General features: G+C 39.1%; 1 protein-coding gene across 1 annotated transcript in view; it reads left to right on the top strand.

The window, feature by feature from the left end:
* The window catches only part of Tet (Ten-Eleven Translocation (TET) family protein), a 100,957-nt gene that overhangs the window by 15,739 nt on the left and 64,055 nt on the right, over positions 1 to 21,163 (top strand). The window contains exon 2 of the mRNA XM_090158876.1: positions 10,868 to 12,490. Within this exon, the coding sequence (XP_090015002.1) occupies positions 10,901 to 12,490 (1,590 nt within the window). The 5' untranslated portion in view covers positions 10,868 to 10,900. The remainder of the gene's footprint in view (positions 1 to 10,867; positions 12,491 to 21,163) is intronic.

Here is a 21,163-nt window from a genome sequence, read left to right as displayed (position 1 = left end):
AACATTAATAGTGTTACATTGTTCATCCCTTTAAACTAGTCTAGAGGTTTAGTTTTACTTTTAGATTCGAAAAATTAGGCGAAAATGCCGCTTTATTTACGTTTGCAAACAATATATTAGACTAATCATATAAAAATACGGAATATTTTCCGGAAAAAAGGCTTCGGTCATCTTCCGACTTACAACACTACTTTTAGGCAATTCGTGGGACCCCAATGGAAATTTTACTTAAGCAAGTGCGACACTCGGAGGCCTAGAAATGAGGTATTGAAACAACTCGCACCGTCAGGGATTGGAAGGAAAGAATGGTAATCGATAAGTAATATTGAACTTCAGCTTTCCCGATATCAATTTGAGCACTATGTTCTTATCACACGTGTACTCAAATGTCCAATCTTGCTATATATCATTCGAAATCTGTGGGCCAAGTTCTGTCGGCGTGCTCGGATCAGGGCTGTTCAGTCGGGAGGATTGCGTGAAAACAAGCAACACGATGATTGTTCCTGAACGTGTTCGGAATAACATTAGGCTGTCTTTCCATGTTTGTCCGAAATCGTTTTTAGGGGTATAATTTTTGTGATCGATAAAATGGCTATAAAGGCACGATGTATTCCTCCACTTCAAAATACTATACCGTATTAATGGTAATCTTAAATCGTAATCCGCAATATATCCATGTCCTTTCTTAATTGAAGCTAGGTATTTAAACCCTTGATTTAATCGAATAATGTAAAAATAGGTTCTAAAGCAATTCCAATACCATCCGACTAAACTAAAATATTTAATTTGAGATTTCATTTAATTTAAGATTAAATAATTGATGGAAACATAGTATACATCAATTAGACTGAAAACGAGTCACTAATTGTTAAAAAACATCAATAAATTCAAAGATATAAAATCATCTAATTGAAATAACATAAAAAAAACTATTGGTTACATTGTACAAGTAGTTAACCTGAAAAAACAGCTTTGTTTTACGAATGCTGCCTAACCAAAGCTTCCCCATGATAGAGGTATAGATAGAAAGCGTGCGTTACCATGGGGAACTAAATATGCATAAAATTCAACTTAATTCCAATTGGATAAAAAATATTCAATCTAAACAGAACTGTATTTAAACTGGATGTCTTGATTCCAGTTAAATCCAAATAGGCGTTTAAATAAAAGATCATCCATCGCCGATTATAGAGTTTGTGCTGCTGCGACTGGACTTCTAACGGGGTGGTCTAGGGTTTCTCTTCATACTGCCAAAGCGTAGAATTTTCTATGCATGGATTTGGCACCATTTTTCAACAGGGGGGCAAGACAGTCAGAGAGGGGTTTATTTAACCGCCTATTTGGACATTTAATCAAGTCATTTGGGGTATAGGGCAGTGTGGAGATGTACCCTTTGGTATGCATTCTTCACCAAAGCCAGTTAGTTAATCCATGTTTCACTGCAAGTAACTCCTTTAACCTGCCATGTTTCCCCTGTTAGTAAATCTTTTATTTTGCCATGATTCCCTGTTAGTAAACAACTCCTTTAACCAGCCATGATTCCCTGTTAGTAAACAACTCCTTTAACCAGCCATGATTCCCTGTTAGTAAACAACTCCTTTAACCAGCCATGATTCCCTGTTAGTAAACAACTCCTTTAGCCAGCCATGATTCCCTGTTAGTAACTCTTTTAACGTGCCATGTTTCCCTGTTTGTGAAGTCCTGAACCAGCTGTGTTTCTTGTTAGTAAATCTTTTAAAGTGCCATGTTTCGCTGTTAGTAACTCTTTTACATGCCATGTTTCCCTGTTAGTAACTTTTTTAACGTGCCATGTTTCCCTGTTTGTGAAGTCCTGAACCAGCTGTGTTTCTTGTTAGTAAATCTTTTAAAGTGCCATGTTTCCTTGTTTGTAAAGTATTTAACCAGCCGTGTTTCCTTGTTTGTGAAGTATTTAACCAGCCGTGTTTCCCTGTTAGTAAATCTTTTAAAGTGCCATGTTTCGCTGTTAGTAACTCTTTTAACGTGCTATGTTTCCCTGTTAGTAACTCTTTTAACGTGCCATGTTTCCTTGTTTGTAAAGTACCTAACCAGCCGTGTTTCCCTGTTAGAGTAATTGCTTTAACCAGTGTCTGTTTTGAATAAACTCGAAAGCGTAGTAGTGGCGGTAAGGGGAATGAAAGGTTTGGTCTCCCACGTTTCGTGGCTGGATCTTTCGTACGGAGGCAACTCCGGGTCGCCTTCTGGCTCTCTCCGGGAGGGAAGCTAAAGCTGGCTTTCAAGCCAAAACGCTTCTATTTATAACCGACTTCGAAAGCGTTCTAAAATTAGGCCAAAATGGTTGCACAACCACACCTCTCCTCTTAGCCGATGTTGGCCTGTTTCTCGAAAATCGGGCGACGGAAGTGTTTTCCTGACATCCAAAGTTCGCCGTCATCATGCGGTATAAATATTTTATTTCAATTATTCTCAACTTAAGTTTTTTTTTATCTTTTAAAACTAAAAATTTTGAATTGTCGGTCTCTGTGGCAGAACTTCGTGACTCATAACGTCGAAAAAATGCGGCAGATGCGCTCTTTGCTATCGGATGATGAGAAACTGACGTCGAACTTAATGGCGGGATTTTTAAACTTTACTATAGTTTTAATAAATTAATGCATGGCCCTTTGCCCATTTAAAAAAATATATAAAATTACAATTTTGGCAAAACAATCGGGTAAAATTTATAAAATCGGGTAAAATTTATAAAATTCTATAAAATCGTAAGGGATTACAATCTGATTTTTTCCCATGGTATTTTACGTAGAGAAAGTTTAAATTTAAGTTGTTAAAAACATTTTTGGTTGTCATGGCAAAACGAATGGCCATTGAAACATTTCCCTTTAGGAGCTTTCAAGGTACACGAAGGTCAACTTAACCCCCGAGTTTGAAAAAAATCGGGGAGAAATACCTCGGGATGTCTCCTTGTTAGTGTTTTGGACACTTAGTTTGGTTTTGTCCTTTGGCCAAAAATATTTGACTGTGAAAGTGATTGAAAATGGTTCATTGAAAACAGAACCATCGCCAGATCAATGATGTAAGTTCGTCTTTCTGGTGCATTTGGTATGATTTACGCGTGGCTTGCGTGCAACGGACCCCTTAGAAAGACAATACGTCACTTCGGTATTTATTCTGGCGCCACCTACGGCAGTTTTTCGAAAACAGATAAATGTGATAATTTTTTACTTCTTTGATAGTAGAGATGGCGTGGTGTATTATAGCACGGGGATATTACTGTCACCAGTTCAATGAAGGATCTTTGCTCAAATGGTCACGTAGCTTTCATAGTTTCCGTAAATAACGTTATATTTTGTAACAAGATTTTCTTGCCAACCCGGTTTTAATTATCTTGCAGTCGAATGACTAATTTCATGGAATGCACTTGATACCATTGAAAAATAGACTGCTATAGACATTTTCTATGTTTCTGAAACATAGAAAATGTCTATAGCAGTCTAGTTTCATATTTTTTTGTGTTAATATTTTGAGTTTAGAAACAAATTAATCAATTATCATTTCTCAAAAATCCTTTAACAACCCAAAGTAGTGTTTCAAGCAAAGGCCAAACTATATGACCTAACTTAACTCTAATCTTAACCTAACTAAAATTAACCAAAGAATAGCGGAAAAGAACCTAGCAATTGATTCGCAAATTTCATATGCCACGGAAAAGAAAAAATGACGTAATCCTAGGACAAAGAAATTGGGAACCGTAACGACGTTTAGTCGACTTTATAGCCTATCTGAAATGATATTTTGAAACACTAGCTGGAAAACTTGATAACATTGGTGTCACAGCAAATACCAATAGCAGTATAAGGAAAAGTACATAGCGGAAGAAGTATTTTATTTATTGTGTAGTAGGATTTAAAAATGGTATTGGCAAGGCTATTTTCTTTGAGTAATTAGGATAAATATGAAAGAATTGCAAGGTAACTTATTTGGTTTAGGTTAGTTCAGGGTTGCCACGGTACCTGGAATTTCTGGAAACGTCAGGGAACTTGAATATGGGTCTAAAATTAGGGAATTTGAATATGGTTCTAAAATTAGGGAATTTGAATATGGGTCTAAAATTAGGGAATTTGAATATGGGTCTAAAATTAGGGAATTTGAATATGGGTCTAAAATTAGGGAATTTGAATATGGGTCGAAAATTAGGGAATTTGAATATGGGTCGAAAATTAGGGAATTTGAATATGGGTCTAAAATCAGGGAATTTGAATATGGGTCTAAAATCAGGGAATTTGAATATGGGTCTAAAATCAGGGAATTTGAATATGGGTCTAAAATCAGGGAATTTGAATATGGGTCTAAAATCAGGGAATTTGAATATGGGTCTAAAATCAGGGAATTTGAATATGGGTCTAAAATCAGGGAATTTGAATATGGGTCTAAAATCAGGGAATTTGAATATGGGTCTAATAGTGCCTTCAGATTTTACCTTCCACCATGCTTGACATCCTTTTTAAAGAGCTATCGATCACGTGGTTTTTTCCACCAATAGAGAAGCACTTTATTCGACATATTTTCCCGCGAAAACTAGTGCATTCCGGGGAATTTTGGGACACATGGTTTCGGTCCTCGCTTTCGACGTCTCGAATCGTCCGCTTCTGTTTCAGAAACACTAGCCTAGTATTTTACTTCGCGCTCGATTTTGTTTAGACCTCGTTTAAAGATATATCTACTTTATATACTTTATTTTGGAAAATAAATTATCAAATTATCGCAAGCGAAAGTTTAATATCCGCGTTTTTTAAAGCGAACAATTTTTACCGCGGCGGAGTACATCGATACACTTAATGTTCCTGAAAAGTGGCGAGGGGGACGGCATCACCAAAGCCAATAATTTTTACCCCTCACATAAGATGGCGCAGGTCGAGGTGATAGTATTAAACTCCATCTCTATTTACTTTTGATATTGGTCAAAAATCAGGGAATTTGAATATGGGTAAAAAATCGGGGAATTTAAATTAATGAGTCAAAAATCAGGGAATTTTGAAACTTAATCTAAAGTCAGGGAATTTAATTGAAGTTGCAAATAGAAAACCTTAGCTAAAATGTATGGGGAAAAATTCAAATTTTCGCACAGAATATGTCAGGGAAAATCTTCGGAGATGTTCAGGGAAAACCTGGAAAAAAGTGAAGAAACTGTGGCAACTCTGTAGTTGGTAGTGGGAAAAAGTAGTTGCGTTGTTAAAACCTGGAAGGTTTTCCAGCCCAACGAGAAAGGAGGATGGGAAGATGGTATAAATTATCGGGGCCCGTGCAGCATTAGGGCCCGGGTTTCAACCCTCGAAAATTTATCTAGAAAACTTAAGTTTTCAAACCTCCTGGCTAAGAACCCCTCGTAAAGAAATAGTTATCTCTAATAATAATAATGGCTCTTGGGGGCCCGGGCCCGCTGACGGTGGCCTCGAATTTTTCCGAAGACGGAAATAAGTTTCCGAACTTGGAAACCGTTACGATTCGAAGCCAGTTCCTCCGGCGTAATAATTAACGCGTTGTTTACAGCGCGACTGTTTTCTTTGTAAATGGGTCGTCCCGGGTCTTGGTTCTCGTGGCAACGTGCAGCACGCCCTCTACGAGCGAACGATCTGACAGTCACGGGTGATTTGTTCCAGCTCGCGGAGAGAACGTGGCCCTTTTCGAAATCCAAATGAATGGCTCGACGTAGAATGAAATCTCGCGTTAGAATAAGCGAAATAAATAATCAAAACCGAGTCCATTCCACTCGCGGCCCGTGATTCACCGGCAGCCCTGTTTTATTTATAAATCTAGTTTCTCGGACGTGTCTCGTCGTGTGCCATATCCGCGTATGAAATGTCGTTCACCGCGGTACACCCTGGATACGACGCGCATTTCTACATTTTTTGGCCGTCTCACTCGTGTCTTCAACGTGACAATTTTGGACAGTTTAAGAGTTCCGTGGTAAATTAATTGGTCTTTGTAAAAAGTGATTATGTGGTTTTTGGATTGGATGGGTAAAATATACACGCCGGTAATTGGTTGCAGTGACGTCTATTGACTTGGTTTTTTGAAACCGGAAGTAAAGAGGAATTGAGTCAACGTTTGTAAGAATGTTTTCCGAGGTATTTACAGCACGGACAAAAATTCCGGTTGACTGTTCTCTGAAAAAAGTCTCGATGAAAAGTCGAATTTAAAAGTAATTAACGTTCTTAAGTGTAATTTAATTATAAATAGTTTCGTTTTATCAGTTAGTAAAGCGGTCTTTTACAATAGACCTTTCCATAAAATGTTCGTTACGGTAAGAGGGGGAAGGAGAACTGTTTTTGCAAGGATGATTTAGATCATCGTTAAATATATTACTCCTTGTTTTTACCCTCACTCCACTCTTGAGCTCGGTATGTCGTCTGCTACCGAGTGTAAGTATTTACAAATCACGGCGGATTATAATTAATTATAATTAATCCAACTGATATTGTTAAATTTGTTATATCAAATGTTTAAAGTATAAAAGTATTTCGTTTACTTAACTAGTCATAAGATAAGAGGATTTAAATATTTAAAACAACGAACATTTTTGTAAAGTTTAACAGTTTATAGCCTTGTTAACTAAGGCTTAACATTTCATTGACAGCTAGAGTAGTATATCAGGTAAAGATTGTTGTTTATCATAAAATACTAGCTAATAAATATATAAGTATTAACAATACTTTCACAGAGTTGATATGAGTTTTGCAATAATAATTCATTTAATTAGTATCGAAAATAAATGAAAATCAGTTTGAGCTCCGAACTCACTAAGCCTAACCCGAGCTCCGTGTAAAATGTTTGGGGAAATCTTACCGGGAAATGCAAATAGTACAGCCAACTTATTGTTTAGTTTTTTAGCGAAATTGGTGGTGTGTGAAGTAGAAAAAACAGTAAAACCACGTAGAAATATTTTATGGAAAGGCCTATTGGCAACTTACCTTACGAGTTTTTCTTACTTAGTTTTCTTCTTAAAAGAATCAAATCAACGTGCTAGTCAGATTTGTGAGTTCTACGTTTGTGAAAAACACATGGTATGAGATTACATTTGATATTATCATATGATTGAAAACGAAACTCGCCTAATCTTTAAATAAGCGAAGATACGATCATAAAAATTGATAATTTCTGAATAAAGTTTGATTTTCTACTTTGGCTAGGTAAAATACTCGCTAGTAGTTAAAACGCTTAAGATTGGTAAAAACCAAAGCTTATTTGGTAAAATCGTAAATGAAATGCCGATAACAGGTTTTAATTTATATGAATTGCGTAAATTTTACCTTAAAAGGTTTAACTTACAAATTTTAATATTTTTAAATACTGATTTTTTAAATAAATGTTTTGAGGATGCAAACCACTTGTTGGAAAATAAGTCAGAAATATAATTAAAAAATTTCATGAATCGAAAATCCTTTGTTTTTGTATACGCTTCATTCAAAGGATATTAGTTTTTATTACATTATTATAATTATTTTATTATTATTAACTCTTATCAACTTCGCGGTACTATTGCCATCTTAATAATAATAATAATTTATCCGAGTCAATGCCCGAGTTTAAAAAATCGTAATTTGAAATTTTCCCAGAAAATAGAACTAAAATTTTTTAATTTTTGTTATCTTTTTATCGCAAAATCTTTTGTTGATTTATAACGAGATAAAGTACATTACAGGAAAAATCATTCCTAAAATGTTCATAATAAAGCCGCGATAAAATTGTTATCAGACAGGTTACGTGAAGAGGGAAACTTGTAAGTACAAAAATCTACTTCTACACTTAGCTATAAGTTTCACCTACACGTTTTCTAGCGCTGGCTTCAAGAGTCTATTAAGTGCAAGAAAATGTTCCTAGCTGAAATGACAAGATCAGATGCAGATGAGCATTTTGAGATAAAATTGTTCTTTACTTATCTCAAAACAGGGTTGGCAAAACAGGTTTTTGCCGGGACATGTGGTAAAAACCGGAAAAAAGTGGAAAAAACTCTTTCATGCTAAATTAATCATTGATATATCTATTAAGTGACTAATTTGGTCATTGCAAATAGGAGAGATGTAGAAAAGCCAGAAGAAGAGTGAATATAATAAAAGAATATACTGCTTTTATTCTTCATTTTTTATGGAATTTTCCACTTGATGTGGAAAAACCACGGAAATACGATTTTCCACACGGTTTTCAACACTTAAACAATGGGTGGAAAACTGCGGAAAAATCTAGTTTGTTCCACCCGGTTTTTTCCTGAAAAAAAAACCGCGGTTTTTACCACCCTTGGCAAAATTGTGCCAACCCTGTCTCAAAACGCACTACATTAGATCTCGTCAGTGGCCATTACTATAATAACAATTAAGCTAGTCCAATACCAAAGGCACCACTATATAGGAAGATTCTGTTTTCCACTTAATAAGCGCTACCTGACTTGTCTATTAATTAATACAAACGTGCTAGTTCCTGTTCTGGAATTTCGACTTCGAATAGCTAGTGTAACTGTTTTTACGCCATTCTATTCTCAAAAAGAAATAAATGGATACTAAACACTTTTTGCCTGTATTGGAACTAAAAGTGGGCACATTTTACACTAAATGAAGCTATTATCCGGCTACACCAATTGTGCGGCTCCAAACTATGGTTGAGCAGCCACCGAATCCTATTGATTCTGTGTGTCGGTTTTTGATAACTAGTTGACAGTGTAGTTCCAAAAATTACCCATGTCGAATACTTCAAGGTGTAGAGTAAGCGAATAAGTTGGATTAGTACTAAAAGTAACTAAGTGTACACTTTTAGTTCCAAAACAAGCGAAACGCATCCACTTATAATTGTGTTTTCTTCTGCCCGTGCAGCAAGACCCAAACCCCCATTTTAAATAGCCATTTTATTGATTTTATTTTACAAATCAAATATCAATTATAGCAGATGATAAAGATGTTTGACGTCTTAGGTCAATATGAATGTTTGTGTTCGTATGTAACTTTTGCTTGGTAACTTTTTGTAGCCGGGACCTCCCTGAGAAACGAGGATTGGAATTCTATCGTGAAACGTCTCTTCTGTGAATATTTCGTAATAGAATTTCCAAAATGCCGTTTAATTTTGACTCGTATACATGCAGCAATACCTTTTAGTTCAGTTAGTTTATAGAAGATGATTTCGCCAAGTTGACAGGAATGCTTCATGAATCCCTAGAAGTGACTATATTATGGTTTAATAATTTTAAGAATAAGGTCTTTTATAAGTAAACCTCTTACAGTTAGAGTACTTCATGATAGTGTCAAGTTAGCAAGGATAACATAAAATTAATATGACGGTAAAGCCTTTGATTTTGTAAACGTTTTATTCGATAAAAGTAACCCTAAATTAAGTAAAACCAAATAAGCTTTGATTTCTGTGACGAATTTAATTGTAAGTACTCCAAAACGCTCAATCAGCAATTTTAATACATTTAAGCTGTAAACTTCAACGCGAATGTTTCAGGGAAGTAGCCTAAATTTCTGTTGTAATCTGCTTAAAAAGCAATCTTGCAAGTACGTTTTAAACTGTCAAGGTCGTGAGATTGCAAAAAAAATATCTTGTCAAATTGACGTAAGCCATAGTTCTTCCGGTTACTGACCCCTAAGACCAACATTTGAAGGCAATTTGTATTGGTTGACACTTTCCATTATTGTGAATTGTCGTTTACATTTTCCACTAGTTCGAAGTGACTAGAGGAAATGTAGTGCGTATCGATACAACATTATATGACACATTCTAACTCCAAAATACACGAGAACACAGTTCGCTATGCAGAAGTGCTGCAGAGGTGAAGCTCCAGACGTTATGGACGTCATGTTGTTTGCTGATCTCGACTCCGAAATCAAATCGGACATTTAGATAAACTTATCATAACTCAGTCAATGTCCAGCGCTTGGCGTGCATGGATGTTAACGGATAATTAGCTAGAAATCGAAGGAATCTCATTGATGTTCTGGTTCTGTTTACATAAGTGCAGAGCTTAAACCACCTTGGATTTAAGGGGAGCTTCTTTCGTGTACGAGATTTCATTTAATTAATTAATTAATTAATGTTGGTCCCCTGTGGTATTATTATTATTTAGATTAGTCATTACTGGTTTTTACCTTGTACAAATAACTTAAAGTACTTGCTTTAGAAGTGATGTAACTTGTTTATTCAACTGTCAAAGCTCTACGTTTTCGGAATATAATTTGTATAGAGAAGACGTCATAAGCGGAAATAATGAGCACGAATGAATTTTATGAAGTCTAATTTTAAAGGTCTTAAATTCTAAACGTATTGAATAAATTTAATTACAATAATAGCCCAAATTCAACCTTGATTTATGAAATACGTTAATAACGATACACTACTATATTTCAGTTACAAAATATTGCATGGTTAACTAACTGTAAAATAATTTAAATTTATACTTACTTAAATGGCGCCAACGTGAAAATGACTCTTAGAACGAAACCCTAAATTGGCAGTAGCACAAACAAACACTATATTTGACTTTAACGAGGATTATGCTATGAAGTAATTGAAATACCACCCATACTTAATTTAAATACTTCAGAATATATGGTAATAGCATAAGCCTCTTTTACCACCCTCGCATACTTCCTAGCGAAAGTGCTTTTAATTTAAATGACACTACGCAAACATCGATGACGGTCGTCTGCGTGAAAGAATAACACGAAAAATCGAAATCAGACAAACATTTCGCTACAAAGCCTGCGAGAGTGGTGTTCTAATAACCGAATTTCTATATTTTTTCGTTCTTAAATCTGTTCTTGGTATCACTGTATAAGTTTGATTAGTACTAGCTGGAAAGAAAGAGCCGATATTAACTTTTGTATCTTTTGAATGATCTTTTCAGATGTGAAGGCAAAATAACTAGCGCAGTAGGCGTATGATGAACGAGAGCAGGCAAGCTTCTCTCCCGCCGGCTTTGCATGGAAACTATGGACCACAACCAACACCGGTCGGGCCCGGGCCGGGCGGCCCGTTCGTGGGCCAACAAGATCACTGGGGACCAATGGGCGGCGCGCCGCACCCGCAAGCGCCGCCCCCGTACGCGGTGTTGCCCGGACACTGTCCACCCGAATTCTCTCTGGGGGACCCCTTGAGACAGACCGGGTTCCCGGGCTCCGGTTACGGACCTCAACCCGGTGTGGGTCCTCCGCACCACGGTTTCGTGCACGCCGGCTCGCCCTTCGATCCGACCAACGGACACACTGTCCAGCAACAGTTCTTCGGGAAGGCCAACCCTTCGTTCGGTTCGCAAGGCTTCGGTAATAACATACCGTTCTTGTATCACAATTCCGGGTCGTCCGCTTACGCGAACAACCACCACTTAGGGCCCGGAAAGGCCGGCAACCACTCTCCTCGAGGCGGAGGAAACAACGCCAAACACGTGTCCGAAGAGCAGAACAGCGGAGGACATCAACAAAATTCGGAAGGACTGACGGCGAGATTGTTGGAGAAGAACTCCAACTCGACTTCTTCCACCGATGCTCTGATGCCCACTCCTCCGCCTCACAGCCCCAGGGACGGTCCTCCCAGGGAAGGCACGCCGGCGTCCAACGTTGGCTACAGACCCTGGGAGCAGATCGGGGCCGGCGGGAACATGGAGAACTCCCCATCCAGTAACAACTCGCAGTCGCAAGGGATGCAGGACTCGCCTCAATTGCGACCTACGAGCGCCCAACAAGGTCAACAAGCGGACCAGGGGGACAACCCGCGCACGCCCTCCAGACCGCCCTCCCAACATTTCAATTCCAGTCAGTCGCCGGCCAGCGCCAGCGATTGCAACCCGACCTCTATGGATCGCATCCCGACGCCAGCCGAAAAGATGCAGCAGCAGATGGGGCAGAACTCCGTAACTCCAGCAGTGTCTTCCGGCGGTGTCCACATGCCCCCGTCGAGTCCTCACTTCGGGCCTCAGCATCCGCATTTCCCCGGCAACCATCACTATATGCAAGCGCACCACCACGGTGTGTCCTTACAACCGCCGCCGCCGCACTCGCAGCACGTGCCCTTCGGGGGCCCGGGCCGGGGTGGGGTCCCCAATTTCGAGAACGCCAAACAGATGAAGATGGAACCCGACTCTTCCACGCCGGAAAATTCTTTTCAAGTGCCTTCCATTTCTTCGACTACGAGGCAGCCATTGTCAGTGGGTGGTGGGCACGGTGGGCTCCCGGGGGGTGTCGGGGGACCCCACATTCCACACCACCACCATCACCACGGAGGCCCCATCACCTCGGACCACGGCGGTTGGGGAGAGGGTGGCATGACGCCCCCCAATCCGCTAACCCCTCTCGGCACCCCCTTGCAGGACCCTGACGGAAAGGTCACCAAGAAGAAGCGGAAACGGTGCGGCGAGTGTCCCGGGTGCATGAAGAAAGAGAACTGCGGACAATGCGGGCCCTGCAAGAGCGTCCGAAGTCACCAGATCTGTAAAATGAGGAAATGCGACCAACTCAAGACTAAGAAGGAGAAGGTGAGTTCATTTTACTTGACCCAATTGATACCCCATCCCTTATACGTTTATTTTAAATGGGTCGAGATAATTTTTAATCAATTAAAACCACCACAATTATTCAATTTACTTTCCAACGTGAGTTCGTTTTGTAAACTATATTGAAATCGTTTATTTCCAAATTTGAAATTTCCGGTTTTGCAAAGTGTACAGTTGGTAAGAAGTTGATGTATCCATAAGATATATTTTGGGGATGAAACAAACCAAAGGGTGGGAACAAAGATGAGTAGAAAAGAAAACCCCCAGACCCAATGAGACCAGTGAAGATATGTATACGTTTCCTTAGAGAAGCGCATCTCGATTGGTCAAACGCTGGCCCCACAGGCTGCGAGGGCCCCGGGATATCTAATTCGGTAGTCAGACTATATAAACATTTCAAAGGGTCAAACTGGAGTTCAAATTGCGCGCAATCAAAGCCAGATGACTTGGCCCAAAGGTTGATTCGAATCAAGATGCACCGTCTCCTTACCTAGGACACTGATAAGAATAAGATTAATTTTACAACCCAGAACTTCCGGTCGAAGCTATCATCCGCGCTTATTTGCCGCGATGTTTGCTGTGCGGGAAGCGTAAACACGGTACCAGTATTTCCTAGCGCGGGCAATACGTTAAGATAAACGAGAACGAAGCTAATAGTTGTTATTGCAACTCTTCGTCTATTCCTAAAACTTGTTGTTCCCAATTGATAAGCAAAACATTTTACGGGATTAGGGAAAGGTTTAAAAACCATAGGCGTTTTGCAAAGGGTTTTTAAACCCCCAACTTTCTACTACGTCAATTTTAATTTGTATCAAGATGGTAATTATCCCTACAGTACAAATAAATACAAAGTTAAGACGATCTGCGGTGTCATGGACCAATTTCCGTGCAATAAGGAAATCGAAAACGTCACCGGCGTTTGCTTCAATGGCGTCGGATGACGTACCATTTAAGGAACCATTACCAATAAGATATCGGACTCTTTTGAATTTTTAGGGGACGGAGCTTACTGTTAGAACGTGAGGGAGATTAGGAGCTACAGCTCACTGTTAGAGCGTGAGGCGGATTAGGAGCTACAGCTCACTGTTAGAGCGCGAGGCGGATTGGGAGTCACAGCTTACTGTTAGAGCGCGAGGCGGATTGGGAGTCACAGCTTACTGTTAGAGCGCGAGGCGGATTGGGAGTCACAGCTTACTGTTAGAGCGCGAGGCGGATTGGGAGTCACAGCTTACTGTTAGAGCGCGAGGCGGATTGGGAGTCACAGCTTACTGTTAGAGCGCGAGGCGGATTGGGAGTCACAGCTTACTGTTAGAGCGCGAGGCGGATTGGGAGTCACAGCTTACTGTTAGAGCGCGAGGCGGATTGGGAGTCACAGCTTACTGTTAGAGCGCGAGGCGGATTGGGAGTCACAGCTTACTGTTAGAGCGCGAGGCGGATTGGGAGTCACAGCTTACTGTTAGAGCGCGAGGCGGATTGGGAGTCACAGCTTACTGGTAGAGCGCGAGGCGGATTGGGAGTCACAGCCTTCTGGTATAGCGCGAGGCGGATTGGGAGTCACAGCCTACTGTTAGAGCGCGAGGCGGATTGGGAGTCACAGCTTACTGTTAGAGCGCGAGGCGGATTGGGAGTCACAGCCTTCTGGTAGAGCGCGAGGCGGATTGGGAGTCACAGCCTTCTGGTAGAGCGCGAGGCGGATTGGGAGTCACAGCCTTCTGGTAGAGCGCGAGGCGGATTGGGAGTCACAGCCTTCTGGTAGAGCGCGAGGCGGATTGGGAGTCACAGCCTTCTGGTAGAGCGCGAGGCGGATTGGGAGTCACAGCCTTCTGGTAGAGCGCGAGGCGGATTGGGAGTCACAGCCTACTGGTAGAGCGCGAGGCGGATTGGGAGTCACAGCTTACTGGTAGAGCGCGAGGCGGATTGGGAGTCACAGCTTACTGTTAGAGCGCGAGGCGGATTGGGAGTCACAGCTTACTGTTAGAGCGCGAGGCGGATTGGGAGTCACAGCTTACTGTTAGAGCGCGAGGCGGATTGGGAGTCACAGCTTACTGTTAGAGCGCGAGGCGGATTGGGAGTCACAGCTTACTGTTAGAGCGCGAGGCGGATTGGGAGTCACAGCCTTCTGGTAGAGCGCGAGGCGGATTGGGAGTCACAGCCTACTGGTAGAGCGCGAGGCGGATTGGGAGTCACAGCTTACTGGTAGAGCGCGAGGCGGATTGGGAGTCACAGCTTACTGTTAGAGCGCGAGGCGGATTGGGAGTCACAGCTTACTGTTAGAGCGCGAGGCGGATTGGGAGTCACAGCTTACTGTTAGAGCGCGAGGCGGATTGGGAGTCACAGCTTACTGTTAGAGCGCGAGGCGGATTGGGAGTCACAGCTTACTGTTAGAGCGCGAGGCGGATTGGGAGTCACAGCCTACTGGTAGATCGTGAGGCGGATTGGGAGTCACAGCCTACTGGTAGATCGTGAGGCGGATTGGGAGTCACAGCCTACTGGTAGATCGTGAGGCGGATTGGGAGTCACAGCCTACTGGTAGATCGTGAGGCGGATTGGGAGTCACAGCCTACTGGTAGATCGTGAGGCGGATTGGGAGTCACAGCCTACTGGTAGATCGTGAGGCGGATTGGGAGTCACAGCCTACTGGTAGATCGTGAGGCGGATTGGGAGTCACAGCCTACTGGTAGAGCGTGAGGCGGATTGGGAGTCACAGCCTACTGGTAGAGCGTGAGGCGGATTGGGAGTCACAGCCTACTGGTAGAGCGTGAGGCGGATTGGGAGTCACAGCCTACTGGTAGAGCGTGAGGCGGATTGGGAGTCACAGCCTACTGGTAGAGCGTGAGGCGGATTGGGAGTCACAGCCTACTGGTAGAGCGTGAGGCAGATTGGGAGTCAGCCTACTGAGACTCTGAGAGCGTACGTTTCTACCTTTCATTAATTAATAACGATTAAGTTTTAAATCCGCTAATTTAGTTCTTGCAGCTTTTCTTAAGATAAATTTAACGATTTCATTTATCATAAATAAAAATAGTTCTTACAATGTTAATTATTGTGACAGAAAATAATTTTAAAACCAGGTCATGAAGATCGGTGTGGTTCTACATGGTTAACAATTAAACGGTTTATTTACCAAGTAGTAAAAGTCTTTAGAAATATTTTTATTTCTTCTAATTTGGTTTCGGTATGGTCAAAATGTTTTCTGAAAAATATTATTTCTTGCCAGGGTTGGAAAAAATCTTTGTTTTTGGTTTTTTAAACCGCAGGTTTCTTGGGCTTAAACCTGGTTTAATTTCAAAAATTCAAATGCTGAATTTAGTTGTAGCTTCTGTAAATGCTGTTCTGTTTATACCCATTTGTCATTAACCAAAATGTAATTTAAGTAGAAAAAAGTACCAAAAACTAACCATGCAAAATTAAAATATACAATGGCTAGGAATATTAACTGCAGGATGATAAAATCATCCTTCTCACAGTCCATAGGTGGTTTCTTCTTAACTTAACTTATCATATTAACTGCAGGGTTGCCACACGTCAGGGGAAATAGAGAAAAGTCACTGAAATTTCAGGAAATATTAAGAATTTGTTAAAAGTCTGATAAAAATCAGTGATTTATATTTTATCTTGACACTTTTTGAAGGTCATATTTCTCTAGTTCTATGACAAATGCGATTGTTATTTAGTTCCTGGAAAGATTTGCTAATTTTATTTCGTAAAACATAACCTTTATACTGAAATGTAAGTGGTTTTAATTTTTTTTACTTCTGATAAAAGTTAAATATTAAGTTATAAACTGTCTAATTTTGGACTTCAAATATCAGGGAAAATCTCTTAAAATGATCAGGGATTAGTCAGGGAATTTGAATCTGAAAATATTGTGGCTACCGTGTAAAAAGCCTTAAACCAACGTCTTTAAATCAGCCATCCTTTGTTTCTATTAAGGGGGTGACTCGTGCGTTCTCACTGAGCTGAACACGTTCTTAATCCGTTTTAATTGTGAGTAAAGTCTGTTGAATTCAATTGATATCCGACATCAATCGTGTAGTGACTTCTTTCACATCCCCCATCCGCGTTTCCCCCGTCCGAGGGCCAGGGCCAAAATAAATAAACCTAAATTTCGCATCAAAGCTGTTTCGTCGAGAGTGTTCGGTCTGGGTCTGGTTCGTCTTTTTTACCCGGTCAAATCTCTCTACTTTATAGTAGTAATCGTATATAATATTTTCCTGTTTCCTCTCCCCCGTTTAGTTCCGATCCTCCCCGCGCCGCGTCGCTTTCTTTCTCTTCGCTCGGATGCGGGGTCGCCCATCTGTTGCCCTTTCCGACGATACCTATTCGCGGAGGGCAGCGCCACCTAGGCCACGCGCCCTGTGACGTCGGGGGACCCTCCGCCCTTCGACGCCGCTGCCAGCTGAGGACGACGCCGTCTATAGACGATTATAAATGTTCCCGCGTGCATCCATCGTACGTACATATATACAGTGTCTGTGGCCCTTGCTCTATAAAGAGCGCCCCCTAGTGGTGGCCCCCGCAGCAGCTGGCAGTGCGCAATTTCAAAGAATACATTGTTCAACCGATTTAGTCGGGCCGTGAACCTCACCCGGTAGCGCCCACGAAAGGCGGGAAGAACCAAGTTTATCCCGCGTTCTCGCTTCCAGGTGACGCCGACAGCGACGAAGCAAAACGACATCCTGAAAAATCTCGTTCTTAAAACCAGCGCTGCTAAAACTGGTCCCATTCTTACAGCCTTTATTTAAAAGTAACCGACCTTAACTGACAGCCTTACGGAGGGCTTGTAGAGCATATACGACCGCTCGGGTTTAGTGTCGGCTGACGTTTATTCGTCTGTGTTGCCCGACGGAACAAACCTAAAACTTCCCTTTGTTATCTTTATCAGGTTAAATGCAAACTGGCAATTTTTCACTGCGTTTTTGTCATTCATCGTATCATTTCGAGTTTTTTTTCCGTGAGAATATGGCATTTCGCATTATGGCCACCAAATGTAATTTCACTTGTTTTTTCCATTGAAAATCTGTTTTCCTATAATCGCCATATGGTTTGTGTTTACTTTAGTTCGGCGCTTTGCTTACATTTTTATTTCGAATTTTAAGTGATATATTATATAGATTGCGACGTAGTAGCGTAAGTTAATAATTATGAGGCGCGTAAGTGTGCCAGTTTCCCATTTTCCACATTTCTTGAAAGAACATACGTTTTTTGGTGAACTTCAGACTTAAGTCATTAGGCCTAATACGTGCTCTTTGTCGTGCGTGTTTTCATCGCTAGAGGTCTTGGTTTTTCTGTTTTACGTCATGTCACACACCAATAATTATTTCGACAAGCGGACATAATTATGGAACTTAGTTATATACTTATGGTGACCATATACAGTAACCATTTTCCGTTTTCACCCCATTTCAATAGGCATTTCCATAAAATAACGTGTTTACAACTCTTCCGCCGCTCTCCCACTAAAGAGAGCAAATGAATTCGTCCATAGGCTTGACTACACTATCACAAGAACACGCGACTTTATGGAAAGTCTTATTGTTTACGCTCTATTTGACCATCAGGACGAGTTATATAAGCTGTCACTATTTTAAGCGGAAAATCTTTTTATGAAGTCCGTTGGTTGTCATTCTTGGAATTTATAATTAACGCCACGTATTTAAATATCGTTTCTAAAATTCATAAAATATTCTTTATTTAGCAATTGCAATTGCAATTTAACATTTCCTGATGTCGACAGTTTGGTCCATTTTTCCTAATGTTTTCGCGATTGCTAAAGAGCTGTGAGAATCGTATCGTACAAATTCTGGAAGAAATATTAAAATTAATAAATCAGTAAATTATTCCTGTTTAACAACCGTTCCCGATTTCGATTTGTTAAAACTTATCTCACAACCCCAAGTAATTTTAATTTAAAATTCGTATATTTACCCAATCTTATTCAACCTAAATTAACCAAAACAGTGAAAATAATAAAAATAATCAGCTAGGTTAACACCCAAGGCACCACCTTAGGCCTGGCCATCCATTCGCGAATTACATACTCTGGGAAGGAAACAAGAGTGTGCGATTGTTAATTCAGTTTAAATATAACCACATAATAATATTTTCAAATACTGGAAAACGACAACTTCATCAGCGTATTAATTCATATCGATGACGAATTTAAGAAGTCCTTTGTTTAAAAGAGTTGTTAGCTGAAACAAAAATTAATTCATAATAAAATTTAAGTGACAAAACGTCGTTCTTAAATTTCGGTTTATTTAGTCAAATACTGTTATTCAAACTAAATTATATTTATTTATATCATTTAAATTTATCATTTAAATTCAAATACTGTTATTTGGTCAAATAGCTATTCCTTTTGGGCGTAACCAATAAAATTTAAGTCTTTTCCGGATGCAAGAATTTTACAAGCGGCTTTTAAAAGTATTTTTTTTAAATGTTTTTAAATTAATTTAATAGGCATATTTTTAATGTTGATTAGTGGAATAAGTTAAAATTGATAGAAGTTATGTACGGTACTGTTGTTTGTATTACAAATAGTAATTAAATTTAATTCGAGTAATAAAAATTTTAGCAGTGTGGCAAATTGGATGCAATATAAGTTGTAAAAATAATACTAACTTATTCTTTTAAATTTAATATAAATACATAATGCAAGAAAAATATTCAGTGTGATGTTATTACTCTAAAATAAGTAGATAAAATTTCAACTAAACTATTTTATTAAACTTTTTCTTTGTCGTTTTTTAACTAATATCAACCACTTTTTTACTTTTGAATTTTAAAATTGTTCTATTGTTTACTATTTGCCATTGACCTGGGCTATTATAGAAAGTGACCTTTAAGTAATCTGGTAAAAAAATTTTAAAAATAAATAAAATAAGTTTCTTAAAAAAGTCAGAATCATCTTCAGGTATTTAGTCAAAATTATGTAGCCTGTTCATTGAGCCTATTTACTTAAATATTATATATTTCACGAGGTCGCTTGCCATTCTGAGCTATTTAATCACGCTTTCAAAGCGTTGAAAACCCCCCAATTAATCCCGATTGTTGCAGTAGCACAAACAAGAATAGAGTCCTGGCTTTCGCGTCACCTTCAGCCCAGCCCAGGTAGCTTCTATTGTGAAATTGACATTCGGCGAAATTGGGGGTCGGCCATTTGTCGCCCCCTTTCCGATGTGCGCGTATAGGCTCCAATAAAATGTCGCGGTTGTGGGAGAACCGTGACATACGATAAGACCTTTGACCTTTTCCGTCTGCGAGGTCGTTTCCCGCGGGTCCGCCTGGTTCGCTTTTCAAGCAGAGGCCGCAATCTTCATTCTTCTGCCCTGATCCAACTCTGGATATTAGTCCCGGCTGTGATTTCAAATTCTCATCAGAGTCATTGACACAACATTCATTGTTAATTGATATAGATTTTGATTGCAAGCACGCTTTTTTAAATCACTCATTTAAATCTAATGATTTCTAAATCACTGATTTAAATCGAATGATCTTTTGAAGATTAATTCGAATCGAATGATTTTTTGAAGCTTAATTTCAATCGAATGATTTTTTGAAGCTTAATTTAAATCGAATGATTTTTGAAGCTTAATTTAAATCGAATGATTTTTTGAAGCTTAATTTAAATAGAATGATTTTTTGAAGCTTAATTTCAATCGAATGATTTTTTGAAGCTTAATTTCAATCGAATGATTTTTTGAAGCTTAATTTCAATCGAATGATTTTTTGAAGCTTAATTTCAATCGAATGATTTTTTGAAGCTTAATTTCAATCGAATGATTTTTTGAAGCTTAATTTCAATCGAATGATTTTTTGAAGCTTAATTTCAATCGAATGATTTTTTGAAGCTTAATTTAAATCGAATGATTTTTTGAAGCTTAATTTAAATCGAATGATTTTTTGAAGCTTAATTTAAATCGAATGATTTTTGAAGCTTAATTTAAATCGAATGATTTTTTGAAGCTTAATTTAAATCGAATGATTTTTTGAAGCTTAATTTAAATCGAATGATTTTTTGAAGCTTAATTTAAATCGAATAATTTTTTGAAGCTTAATTTAAATCGAATAATTTTTTGAAGCTTAATTTAAATCGAATAATTTTTTGAAGCTTAAAGGGAATATAACCTGCAAAGCAATCTTTATGGAAGACCCCTTCAATTTTTCAAATTACCCGTACAGTGGCGCCAAACATTTTAAAGCCAAAGGCAAGAGCGGCTAGAGCTGCAAACGTTGGTGTTCCACACCAAATACCTGAGGTTATATTCCCTTCAATTTAAATCGAATGATTTTTTGAAGCTTAATTTAAATTGAATGATTTTTTGAAGCTTAATTTAAATTGAATGATTTTTTGAAGCTTAATTTAAATCGAATGATTTTTTGAAGCTTAATTTAAATCGAATGATTTTTTGAAGCTTAATTTAAATCGAATGATTTTTTGAAGCTTAATTTCAATCGAATGATTTTTTGAAGCTTAATTTCAATCGAATGATTTTTTGAAGCTTAATTTCAATCGAATGATTTTTTGAAGCTTAATTTCAATCGAATGATTTTTTGAAGCTTAATTTCAATCGAATGATTTTTTGAAGCTTAATTTCAATCGAATGATTTTTTGAAGCTTAATTTCAATCGAATGATTTTTTGAAGCTTAAT

Source organism: Leiobunum rupestre, chromosome 9, assembly GCF_980474605.1.
Source record: "Leiobunum rupestre chromosome 9, qqLeiRupe1.1.hap1, whole genome shotgun sequence".
In the NCBI taxonomy this organism is placed as follows: Eukaryota; Metazoa; Arthropoda; class Arachnida; order Opiliones; family Sclerosomatidae; genus Leiobunum; species Leiobunum rupestre.
This window is presented reverse-complemented; position numbering and strand designations above follow the sequence as displayed.